The sequence below is a fragment of the Cannabis sativa genome, chromosome 5 (genome assembly GCF_029168945.1).
Source record: "Cannabis sativa cultivar Pink pepper isolate KNU-18-1 chromosome 5, ASM2916894v1, whole genome shotgun sequence".
Classification (NCBI taxonomy): Eukaryota; Viridiplantae; Streptophyta; class Magnoliopsida; order Rosales; family Cannabaceae; genus Cannabis; species Cannabis sativa.
Window position 1 is genome coordinate 54,196,721 of NC_083605.1, and position 13,157 is coordinate 54,209,877.

Sequence of the window (13,157 nt, forward strand, 5' to 3'; positions counted from 1 at the left end):
GGGGCATGATTTGATAGATATCAAAGTCTGGGGAGCATGGTTTAGTACATAAACAATCACTGAAACAGTAAAATTGAATGAAATTAGGCAAAAGTCCTTAAATTTAACAATCTCAATAGTTCGGGGAAATTTCTAACGGCCAAAAAAGTTCAAGAAGCATGATTTAGTACATATCAAAGTTCAGGGGAAAAATTACTAATTAACCTTTTATTTATTTATTTAATTTTTTTGAAATGATTTTTATTTGTTATTGAGGTGCATGAGTCAGTTCAATGCGACATGTTTTAGTGCTATTAAATGGAATAGAGAGCATATTATAAACCTTGCACAATATTCGTGTCCCAGACAATCAAATATTCTTTCCAATCTTTTTCAATTTATATGATGGTCATGCTATTTCATAATCAACGTTTAATAAAATATCATTATCCTATATCCTATTGTAGATATGTTTCCTTACAAGAATCTTATGGACATTTATACCCCAAATCTGAATCACTTTTCAATGTATGATGGTACAAGGATATACATTTTAGGAAAAAAAAACATATAAAAGGTATTGATCAACATGTCATTTGTATACTAATTATTATCTTTTTATCTAGGCAAAGCTCACACCTTCACCTTTTTTGCAGCTTCCTTGATTTGGTCAATTGTATAAACGCCGAAGAAATCGTCATCTGTTATGGAGTTGATTGCTGCAAGTGCAACATCATCGACACTAACTGGTGGAGCCAATATCAGATCAGATGCTGGAAGAGAGTTTAATGGTTTTGTGAAGTTCTCGACAGAACGCAGTATTCTCTCCAGCGGTTCTCCTACCAAATCTAATGGAATCTCATAGCTGTCCACTCGTCTCTTCCCATATATGAAACCCGGTCTTAGCACGATTCCTGTGAGAGGTTTGAATACACAAGTAAATGAAAAACTGTGGAAAAGAAATGTCGCAGCTAAGGATGCAAGACCCAGACCCAGTGGTTATGACTCAAAGCCAAAAACATCTAATTAACTTGACCAAATCCAAAACTACATAACCTTTCACTAGCTTCACTGAGCTTGTTGCTCCCATTTCTTTATTTCAAACATGGATTATTTAGCACATAATCTCAAAAAATAAAAGAAAAAGGTAAACAAGCATCAACATTTTCATTTTTGTATCTTTTTCTGAGTTGAACTATGAAGTTCTAGTAACGTAGGGATTCTTAAACTCTTCAAAGAAAAAAGAAAAACGGAGAAGAAATGTTTTACAGTACCAGAGTTTGGATATTTGGAAAGAACCTCAGATTCTGCTTTCCTTTTTCCGGCGAAGTATCCAGATGAAAGTAAAAATGACGGAAGATTATAGTCATGCACTGATATGAAGACAAATTTGGGAATTCCTGCCATAAAAGAAAGAGAAACGTAAGACCTCAATACTCTGATCATGGACTAGTAGTATCATAGCATGCATTGTCCATAGTTAAGAATCGCATAATAAATTACATCAGACCAGCGGTGGGATGCAAATAGAAAGTAAAACAAAAATGTCGATCTAGACAATTATCATTCACTCCTTGAATGATACGACAAGGAGTTTCAAGGATCAAGCTATAAGGGCCTTTCCTTCCAAAGCTCTAGCAAATTGTTCTGGCAGTGGCATGACGGCAATTATTTTGTCATTACCTGTTGAACTTAAAAAAATTATGGCCAAATTACTTTACTCCATACTAAGGAGGAAATCAAAACCAAGGGCACTGGATTTCTTCCCAATTAGACTAAAAACTAATGTAACATTAAGAAGAAAATAATGAGGGATTTAATAACTGACATGCTTAAACAGCACTTCTTGAGAAAAGAAAAAAAAAAGAGCTAATGCAAGCTAGAAGCAGAACAAGACAGAATTTCACAAGGGAAATGACATTGAGTTGTCCAATACATATCAAACATTTAGGTGGCGTTTAGTTAGAGGTAATGAAATGGAATGGAATGGAAAGGAAACAATTTTCATTCCATTCCTTTGTTTGGTTGCATTTTAAAGTATTGGAATGGCATTCCAATGGAATGCTCTTTCCACCATTTTGGTGGAATGGCTATTCCATTTTAAAAAGAAAGGAATGACCATTCCAATGTAACAAGAAAAAAAATTTAATGATTTTTTTATCAATTTTTTTTATACATTTTAAATTTTGTAGGAAATCAAGCTAGCAATTAGGTGTAAATTTACATTTAATGTATTTTTTCATTTAGTGTTCACATTGTATTATATATACCCTTTGTATATACTAAAAGAAATCATCAGAAATAAAAACAATTTTCTCTCATTTGCTTCATGGTATCAGAGCATTTGAAACTTCTCAAACTCCCTTCCTTAAAATTAGGGTTCTTAAAATTAGGGTTTGGAGGCTTTATCCTAGAAGATTAATTAAAAGTAGTTTTCTATTCTCACCTCCGACCCAGGGAGCTTGTCCCACCTCCGATCGGCAAAACCCAAAAGTCCGGCCTCCATCTGAGCTGCGCGTGGGCCCCACGCGCCACCTCCTTCCGTCGCGACCCTCTCCACGCGCCGGCGCGTGTACGCGCGTGGCAGTCTCCTGCGGTGTTTTTTCGGCATCGTCTCTCTCAGATTTCTTGATCTCAGACTCTTCTCCAACTCCAGCGACGTTTTTTTTCCGGCGTCCTCTCTCTCTATTCGTCTCCTCTGGGGTTATATACTTGTGTTGTCTTGATGTCTTTCTCCATGGCAGAACAAATCCCTCATGACCCTTGGATTGTGGATTCTGGTGCTTCTGACCATATGACAGGTGATAGATCTCTATTTTCTTTTCTAAGTAAGTGCTCTCATGAAAGGACTGTTCGCATAGCTGATGGTTCGTCTTCTAGAATTGATGGAATTGGAACTATAACAATCTCACCAAGTCTTGTCTTAAATTCTGTCCTTTACGTTCCAAAACTTGATTGCAATTTACTTTCTGTAAGCAAATTGAGTAGTGATCTTAATTGTGAAGTTAAGTTTGCTGCTAAGTTTTGTGTTTTTCAGGATGTGGAATCGGGGAAGATGATTGGCTATGCTGAGTTCAGTAAGGGCTTGTATCTGCTAAAAATCGAGAACCCCATGTTTAATCATGGAAATCGTTGTTGTTTCTCCCAAGGTCAATCTCTTTCTTCAGTAAATCAATCCAATAAAATCAATACTATCATGTTATGGCATTACCGTCTAGGTCATCCAAATTTTGTATATCTTAAACACTTGTTCCCATCCCTATTTGTCAATGTAAATCCTCAGTCTCTCAAGTGTGATATTTGTCAATTTTCTAAGCACTCTCGCAACTCTTTCATTCCAAGACCTTATCAACCCTCTCACCCATTCTCACTCATTCATGGTGATATATGGGGACCATCCAAAATTCAAAATATCAGTGGAGCACGTTGGTTTTTATTACTTGTTGATGATCACAGCCGCCTAAGTTGGACATTCCTCATGAAAGAAAAATCTGAAACAAGTCATATTTTTCAAAATTTTCACAAAATGGTCCAAACTCAATTCCAAACAAACATCCAAGTGTTAAAAACCGACAATGCTCGTGACTTCTTCAATTCTGTACTTGGATCATATTTGCAATCCAATGGGATTGTTCATCAAAGTTCTTGCGTAGACACACCACAACAAAATGGTGTGGCTGAACGCAAAAATCGTCATTTACTAGAGGTAGCCCGATCTTTACTTTTTTCATCCCATGTTCCAAAAAGATTTTGGGGTGAAGCAGTTCTCACAGCTACCTATCTCATAAATAGAATGCCATCACGTGTATTAAAATTCAAAACTCCGTTGCAAATCTTCCTAAAAGCATATCCCCACTCACATCTTGTGTCTCAGATTCCCTTACGTGTCTTTGGTTGTGTTGCATTTGTCCATGTTCACTCCTCACATCGTAGCAAACTTGATGCTCGAGCCACGAAATGTATCCTTCTTGGCTATTCATCTAATAAAAAGGGATACAAATGCTACTGTCCTGTTTCACAAAAAGTGTTCAACTCCATGGATGTTACTTTCTTTGAGGAACAGTCTTATTATCCCAAATTTGCAGTTCAGGGGGAGAATCATAATCAAGAACTACAAAATTGGGACTTTGTTTCACTCATTGATCCTCATTCTTCTTTTGACAACACCCTTGCTCCAAAAACTACTCATCCTCCTGTTTCACTCACTGATCCTCATTCTTCTTCTGACAACACCATTGCTTCAAACACTCATCATCCGTCTGTTACTCATACTCCAAACTATTCAGTCAAATCACATGAGCCAAGAAATCCTCATCCAGCTCCTTCCTTAAGTCTTATTCCTATCAACGAGGACCGACTCAACCATTCAGCCAATTCACATGAGCCAAAAACTCCTGTCCACATCCCAAACAAAGAAATCCGGGTTTACTCAAGGAAAAAGAAAAATCTTGCCCACATTGAACAAGCTACCACTCAAACTCAGCAAAGTCATGAATATAATCCGATTCCATTCATTCTTGAACAAACACAGGAAGATGCTAGAGTTGAACCTGTTGTGGAAGAAGATGTGTTTGACGATCTAAGCATTCCCATTGCTCTCAGGAAAGGTGTTCGCTCTTGCACTCAACATCCCATTCACAACTATTTGAGTTACTCAAGCTTATCTCCTACCTATAGAGCTTTTATCACCACTCTGGATCAAGTTCAGATTCCAAATTCGGTTCAGGAAGCTCTACAGGATCCCAATTGGAATGCTGCCACAATGGAGGAAATAAAAGCACTTGAAAAGAATAAAACATGGATTATCACAGATCTGCCAAATGGCAAACGCACAGTTGGTTGTAAATGGATATTCTTGGTCAAGTATAAGGCTGATGGGAGTATTGAAAGATTCAAAGCCCGATTAGTGGCTAAAGGATTCACCCAATCGTATGGTATTGATTACCAAGAGACATTTGCTCCTGTTGCTAAGTTGAACACCATCCGAGTTCTCTTGTCTATTGCTGTCAACAATGAATGGCCTTTATTCCAGCTTGACGTAAAAAATGCGTTTCTTAACGGCGACCTTGTGGAAGAAGTATACATGGACATTCCTCCAGGATTTGAGGACCGATTCTCAAAAGGAAAAGTGTGCAAACTGAAAAAATCTCTCTACGGCCTCAAGCAATCCCCTCGAGCCTGGTTTGACAGGTTTACAAAAGTGTTGAAAGGAGATGGTTACACCCAATGCCAATCAGATCATACTTTGTTTATAAAACACTCAGTTGGTGGAAATTTAACAGCATTGATTGTTTATGTCGATGATATTGTGGTAACAGGTAATTTCGTGGAAGAAATTTCTCATCTCAAGCAGCTTCTCTCCAGCGAATTTGAGATTAAAGATCTAGGCCAATTAAGATACTTTCTGGGGATGGAAGTTGCAAGATCCAGCCAAGGTATCTCAGTCACTCAACGGAAATATGTCATTGATCTCTTACAGGAAACAGGGATGATCGGATGCAAGCCAAGTGAAACTCCGATGGACCCTAATACCAAACTTGAAGTACAGACAGACGGAACAAAAGTTGACCGAGGAAGATATCAGCGTCTTGTGGGAAAGCTAATATACCTAACTCACACTCGGCCTGACATAAGCTTCGCTGTGAGTGTTGTTAGCCAATTTCTCAATAATCCCTTTGAGGAACACATGGATGCCGTCTACCGGATTCTTAGGTACCTCAAGGGAACACCAGGAAAAGGGTTAATGTTCAGGAAAACTCTCAACAAAAATCTTCAAATATACACAGATGCAGATTGGGCTGGTTCTCTCACTGATCGAAGATCCACTTCTGGGTACTGCTCCTATGTTTGGGGAAATCTCGTATCTTGGCGAAGCAAGAAGCAACAAGTGGTAGCTCGCAGCAGTGCAGAAGCAGAATTTCGTGCCTTAGCACATGGAATTTGTGAAGGAATGTGGCTGAAACGTCTTCTTGATGAACTCAGAATCAAACTTGAAGGCCCAATAGACGTTCTCTGTGACAATCAATCAGCCATAGCAATAGCAAAGAATCCAGTTCATCATGATAGGACCAAACATGTTGAAATTGATCGTCACTTCATCAGTGAAAAGATTGAAAACAAGATCATCACCTTGAAGCATATTCCCTCGAGACAACAAGCTGCTGATATCTTAACCAAAGCTCTCCATCGTCCTAATTTTAGGGAACTAAGTTCAAAATTAGGAATGTTTAGTATATATCTAGCTTGAGGGGGAGTGTAGGAAATCAAGCTAGCAATTAGGTGTAAATTTACATTTAATGTATTTTTTCATTTAGTGTTCACATTGTATTATATATACCCTTTGTATATACTAAAAGAAATCATCAGAAATAAAAACAATTTTCTCTCATTTGCTTCAAATTTTATTCCATTCCATTCCTATTCATATTCCCATTCCCATTCCTATTTCTATATTTTCATTCCTCTTAACCAAACGCCTCCTTAGTTGCTTCCAATGGGTCCTCTGCGCACTGAAAAAATGTAAACTTGACGAGCTTTCAATAGGGAGCTGTTATGCAATGTATTAACCAGCTATTACAATGGAAAAACATACTGATATCAATGATATAAACTGCTACAATAATAAATCTGATGGCTGTGCATACCATAATCCTTAGCAGCATTAACAGCGACAACATTTGCTTCACCATTGATCCTAAGCATCTGTTCCTCGCTGCCAAAGCCCCCAATTGTGGAAACAACTGCAGTTGCTCCAGGAAGTACTTCATCCCAGTTAAGGTAGAAAACATCTCCTGTTTATGAAAATTTAAAAATTAGTGTTCTAAGTTCTAACAAAAAAACACACAATTTTGGAAACTTTCTCGAAAGAGATCGAAGAATTATAAAGTGAGCAGGCACCATGTTCCTGCTGAATAAAGCCATAGGCACATATCAAGTAAGCAAAATATCAGCTCACCAATATGTTTATACATATCCACGAGAACACATTAAATTTTGGTATGTTGATCTATTTTTGCAACAATAAGCTGCACAAACTTGTGATAATCATCAATGTACATCTACAAATCTCTATCATTCTTAATACATCTTCTACAAATCTCTATCATTCTTAATACATCTGGTAAGAAAAACAGGCAGCATTAACATAAAATTGCAAGCATTCTTTACAAGTGCTACTTCCATATGCAGCATGTATATGACTTGTGTGTTTATGCACCTGCTCTTCACTAATTTTTATATGGTTTGTGTAGAAATGTAGAAGAAATATTCACTTGAGTTTACTATTGGAAAGAAACCTTTAAATAGGTACAAACTTACACAATAATTACACTTCAACTAACTATTAACACCTTAACTAATCTAATAAATACTGATTATTTCTACACCCTCCCTCAAGCTGGTGTATACAAGTCCCACATACCCAGCTTGCACACTTGGTTATCGAAGCTTTCTTTTGATAGTCATTTTGTCAGCAAATCAGCAGCTTGTTTGCTAGGCACAAAAACAACGCATAATTCCTTTTCTTCAATTTTGTCTTTTATGAATTGACGGTCTGTTCTATCATGATGAATTGGATAGTGTGCTATACTAATAGCAGATTAGTTGCCACCATATAGTTTCAAAGGACTTGACTTTTGAAGTTTTAGTTCTTCAAGAACTCGTTTGATCCAGATTAGTTCACAAACTCCTTGAGCAAGAGCTCTAAGCTCAGCTTCAGCACTACTTCTTGCAACAACAGATCGCTTCTTACTTCTCCAAGTAACAAGGGTTCCCTATAACTCGGTACAATATCCAGATGGCGATCTTTTATCCTCAACTGAACCTGCACAGTCTGCATTTGTGTATGCTTCTATACCTCTTTCTTCATTTTTTCTAAACAATAAATCTTTCCTGGTGTCTTCCTTTAGATAGCGTAATATCCTCTAAACTGCCTCTAGGTGTTCTTTCGAAAGATTGTGCACTTACTTACTAACCAAACTAACTGCAAAGGCAATATTAGGTCTAGCGTGAGACAAATAAATCAATTTTCCCACTAATCGTTATACATCCCCTTAACTACAGGTTTCTCTTTTCCTTTTTTCTTGTACTTTCCTTTTGGCTCCACCGGTGTTGCTGCTGGTTTACATCCGAGCATACCAATCTTTTTGAGGAGATCAATAACATACTTACGTTAAGAGACTGAAATACTCAATATTTTTCTTGCAAACTCCATGCCCAGAAAGTATCTTACCTAACCAAGATCTTTTACCTTAAATTCTTTGGCAAGGAACCGTTTTAACTCCTCCATTCCAATAAGGTCATTTCCAGTTAGAATCATATCAACATAGATAATGAGAATTACATTCTTACCATCTTGTGAGTGCTTGAAGAATAGAGTATAATCTGACTGGCCTTGTCTGTAGCCATGCTTTTTAATCACTTGAGTAAACCTCTCAAACCATGCTCGTGGTGATTGCTTCAAGCCATAGAGAGATTTCATTAAGTGACACACTTTCTTTTCCAAATTTTCCTTCAAAGCCTGGAGGAATTTTTATAAGACCTCTTCTTCTAGAGTTCCATTGCGTTCTTGGTATCAAGTTGCTGCAATGGCCAATTAAGATTAGCAGCTATTGATAGGAGAATTCTTACTACGTTTAGTTTCGCCACTGGTGCGAACATTTTTGTGAAGTCCACCCCGTAAGTTTAAGTGAACCTTTTAGCAACAAGCCTCGTCTTGTATCTTTCAAGAGTGCTATGAGGTTTATATTTGACTATAAATAACCACTTGCATCCCACTAAATTATTTTGTGGTTGAGCAACTATTTTTCAAGTTATATTTTTCTACAACGCACTTAGTCTTCTTCAACCGATTTCTTCCACTCAGGAATGGACAAGGCTTCACAAATGTAATTAGATATAGCAAACGTACTTAGATATAGGATATAAAGGGCAACCCCTCACTCCCTTCCTTTAGGATTAGAAACAAATGAAATTGGGTTCAAAGAATCACTTACATTGGGATTTATCACTAGTTCGGACTCATGGGAGGCATGATCTGTAGCTGGCGGTATTACTTGATGTTTGTTTCGACGTCTAGTATAAATCAACAATTCTTTTTCTACATTTATTTGGCCCCTCTTTTCCTTTTCAGGAGTGTCATGGTCTATATTTTGCACAAAATTAGGCTCGATGGGCAGATTAGACTCAATAGGTGGAGACTCAATGGGAATGAGCAGATTAGAATCAGGACTTACCATAGGTAAACAAGTATCTCAACAATGAGTATCACTACTATGCCTTCCCTAAAGCGAAATATTGGGATAAAAAGGTTATTCTTCATTTAATGTGACATCTAATAAGACAGTAAGGCGACGTGTGAGAGGATTGTAGCATTTGTATTCCTTTATGGTGGAAGATACCCAAGAAAAATACATTTCTGAGAACGAGGATCTAGTTTGGTATGTGTAAACAATAGTGAAGAGAATTGTGTATAGTATATATTTATATACAAAACTAGAAAACTAAATGTGAAACTACTAAATACAAATAAGAATCTACTAAATACAAGTTACCCTAATTATCTAATTATCGATAGAATTCCGAATTTGAAGGAACAAGCGAGCATCCTCACGGAGCCATATTCTCCTTAAATCGTCTTTTTCTTTGGAAGATCATCAATCAAGTGATCATCTTTGTCAATACTCCTCGATTATAGTTGAATAGTCTTACTCCATTCCAAATAATTCGAACCAATCAATTTATGATTCGTGATTTTAGACATCACGAGAACCACATCAGAAACAACTACTAATTTCGAATCTGATTTTATCTCTACCATAATCTCGAAAGCAAAAACAAATGAAAGAGAATAGATAGAAAGCGAACATCAAAGAATGAACACCCAAACACGAAAAAGGCAAGAAAAAATACAAAATTACAACCTGAGACAAATGCGAGTAGGCTTAGAAGAATCGAGAAAAGAATTGGAAAAAGAACGTCGTTGAAGACACTATCACACGCGCCGACGCGTGGGGATGTGCGCAAAAACTTCAGTTGGCGCGTGAGCCCCACGTGCAGAGATTCTAATGACCGGTCTTTGGGGTTTTTGAGATCGGCAGCTAGGTAAGTTATCTAAGTAGGCAGTGAGAATAGAAAAGTACTCTAAAGGGGTTTTCCAAAAAAAGAACCCCTTAAGAACATAAAACTCCAACTATAAACGCTAATTTTGTAACAGCCCAAATTTCGATTTTCAAATTTCGAATCTAAAAAGGCTCTGATACCATGTAAACAATGGTGAAGAGAATTGAGTGTTGTATTCCATAGAATAGTATATATTTATATACAAAGTAAGGAGACTAAATGAGAAACTACTAGATACAAATAGGAAACTACTAAATGGAACTCTAATTTTTACAAATAATATTCTAACAGTATGATTAGGGCCTAAAACATGAACATAGGTTGTGGAACCAAATGTTTTCAAGGGAAGATTTGAGAGTATATGAGTATGAGGGTAAATCTTAAGAAGAGAAGAAATTGGAGTTTGAAATTGCAAGACTCGAAAAGGCATTCTACTCAAGGCATTCTACTCAAAACCATTGAACACCATAATTCGGCCAAACCAATTCCAATCATAAGATCATCTTTCAATAGCTAATGCCAAAAAAATTTAGATTCAAAACTCACAACCAATCAGTCAAATAATCTCATGTCAATGACAATAAACCCTCCAATCAGAATCCTGCATGATGTATCTGAGCTCAAGACTAACACCATTCAGTATGAAAGTACAACTACTGATCCGTCCAAACTTCCAGTGCTACAATAGTTTTGTGTAATACGTTTGAGCACCATTTGTTCAGCTCTGAAAGCATGCCAACACCAGGTCTGAATTCTGACATCACTCATTGATTGATATTTTTAGCATAAAGATTAAAAATATCATTCTAAGAAATGATCCATATAGCCATCCCTTGCCCAGCTACTCAGGTCTCCAACCCAACAGCCTAGCTAGCATCACCTAATGCATTGTATAGCCGAATGCATGTATTCTCCACCTCCATATCCTTTAGAAATTAAAGGTGTAGTCACATAGACACTACTCCTAGTTCAATAGAATGTAATTTTAGAATAAGGACCATCTGTATAAGCAAAGAGCTTTTAGAACGATCTTGATATCTTCATCATGGGAGATCTATTTCATTGAAATGAAACTATATAACCACCATCAACACTTAATGAAGATTTAAGCTAACTGATTCAGTGAATTACCAAAGTATTATGCAGATATAAGCTCAGCAAATTTATTTCTAGTACCAGATATCAAAAATACAACAAAAGAGTTGATACTTGAAATGCCATTTGTTTCTTTCAAGTGTCATGTTTGTTATTCTTTCAATTACCATGCCATTTCAAAACACTATTTTCATTTAAATAAACTCTCTAAATAAGTAATTTACTAAATCACCATGAGAACATGATGAACTTACAATACCTGGTATCCAAGAAACTTGATCAATCCATGAACCAGGATAAGTAGGACGTCCTGACCTGTAAATAGAGCAAAGGTCATATTTGTGGCAGGGAATACAATAAAATCGTAAAAAGTCAATACATTTATTGATCAGTTCCTTACAGTTCATCAATGAGCAGTCAGTAACATCAGGAAGACAAGAACACAAAACACGTTGGAACCAAAAAAAAAAAAAAAAGAAGTAGAAGAAATTGTAGCACCTGCTTACGCTAACGACCTCTATGCCCTTAGAAACTGCGGCCTTGCATATAGCCGAACCAACAAAACCACTGCCTCCCAACACAACAATCTACTAAGAGCATCATGGTCAATACAAAACATATGCATATAAATGTAGCCAAAAGGCCTGAAATTGTGACCTACCCGTTCACTCCTAACATCAGCCACAACATCTATCGTGGCAGAGTTGGAGTCCGCGTTTATACTTGCTTCCGCATAACTACATCTAACTCCAAACCTGCATAAGCTAACAATCAAACAATGTGAAAACCTTCACACCAAAATCATAATAGAAGTACTAGCATCAACAAAAGGGTTTACATAGTAGAAAACATAGTAAAAGAAGCTGTTTTATTCTTGAAGGGTAAGAATATGGTAGGTCTTATCATTGTTTCACGTATTTCCTTATGGGCTAATAACAGAAAACATATGCCAATACAGTTCAAGGAAAATGATAACTCCCATTAGATAACTTGCTGAAAACCCAAATGAGGAGCTTCAAACCTTACTATTATTTTCTCCATTGCAAAAACCCACTACAAATTTGAAAACAAAATCTAAAAAGAAACAAAGACAAAAATATGAATAAATAAATAAAAATCATAACTTTTCTGGGTTGCTTGCTATATTTGCTGATAATTCTAGAAACTAGACCATTCAATTATCTGGTAAACAATAAGAAACGGAAAAAAACAGTAAACTATAAGAAAAAGTGTATATGGAGTAAATGAGAGTGAGCCTGAATTGTGACCTGGGAAGTTGGGGGAGAGATATAGTTGAGCGATTATGGAAAAGTGAGTTGAAGCGAGTGGGTAAGGAAGGTCTTAGGAGAAAGGAAGCAGATGTGGAAGTGGCGGGGAAGACCAAAACAGACGCCATAATTGAACCAAACGACAACCAAGAATCTCAGATATAGGATTGGAAAGGACTGGGGTCCGGTGGTTGAGATTGAAGTTTGAAGTTTCCGGTGACCCAAATGCTTCTGGGACAGGATGTTATAATGGTGGCTGATAAATTGCTAGTTTTGGGTCATTATAGGAAAATAAAAAATGGCCGTTATAATTTCACAATTTTTCTTTTTTTTTTTTTGAGGAAAAGTGTGGTGTTATAAATTAAAAAAAGAAAAAATCAAGAAAAGATGGTAGAAGAAATTTCTTCAAACCACATATAATTATTATCTAACACTAAAGTTTGTTTAGCTAAACCATGAGCAGCTTGGTTAGCATCTGTACGAATATGAGACACACAAATAGTAAGGAGATAGGATAAATAATGGCCAAATGATTGTTGTTCTTTCTATGCCCCTTTCGAGAAAATTCAGGCATCATGAGATGGAAGAGAAAGGTTTATTTCATGGTCTTAATTGGGCGCGACATCATCATCTATCTTTTGACTTTATTCAAACTGATTCCTTAATTTTGGCGAACTCTCTTAATTGTCCTTCACC

At 36.7% G+C, this 13,157-nt stretch overlaps 1 protein-coding gene across 2 annotated transcripts; it reads right to left on the reverse strand.

The window, feature by feature from the left end:
• Positions 1-337: 337 nt before the first annotated feature.
• Positions 338-12,765, reverse strand: LOC133037942 (uncharacterized protein At1g32220, chloroplastic). Of its 2 annotated transcripts, XM_061115752.1 has the most exons (7): positions 12,462-12,765; positions 11,855-11,948; positions 11,692-11,780; positions 11,453-11,508; positions 6,624-6,770; positions 1,254-1,379; positions 338-893 (listed from the first exon to the last, which is right to left on the reverse strand). In XM_061115752.1, exons 1-7 carry the CDS (start codon positions 12,587-12,589, stop codon positions 613-615), a joined length of 921 nt encoding a protein of 306 aa, XP_060971735.1. In that variant the 5' UTR covers positions 12,590-12,765; the 3' UTR covers positions 338-612. The 2 variants fall into 2 exon arrangements, with proteins under 2 accessions (XP_060971735.1, XP_060971736.1); XM_061115753.1 differs by lacking the exon at positions 6,624-6,770 and having other exon boundaries at positions 12,462-12,755.
• Positions 12,766-13,157: the final 392 nt, after the last annotated feature.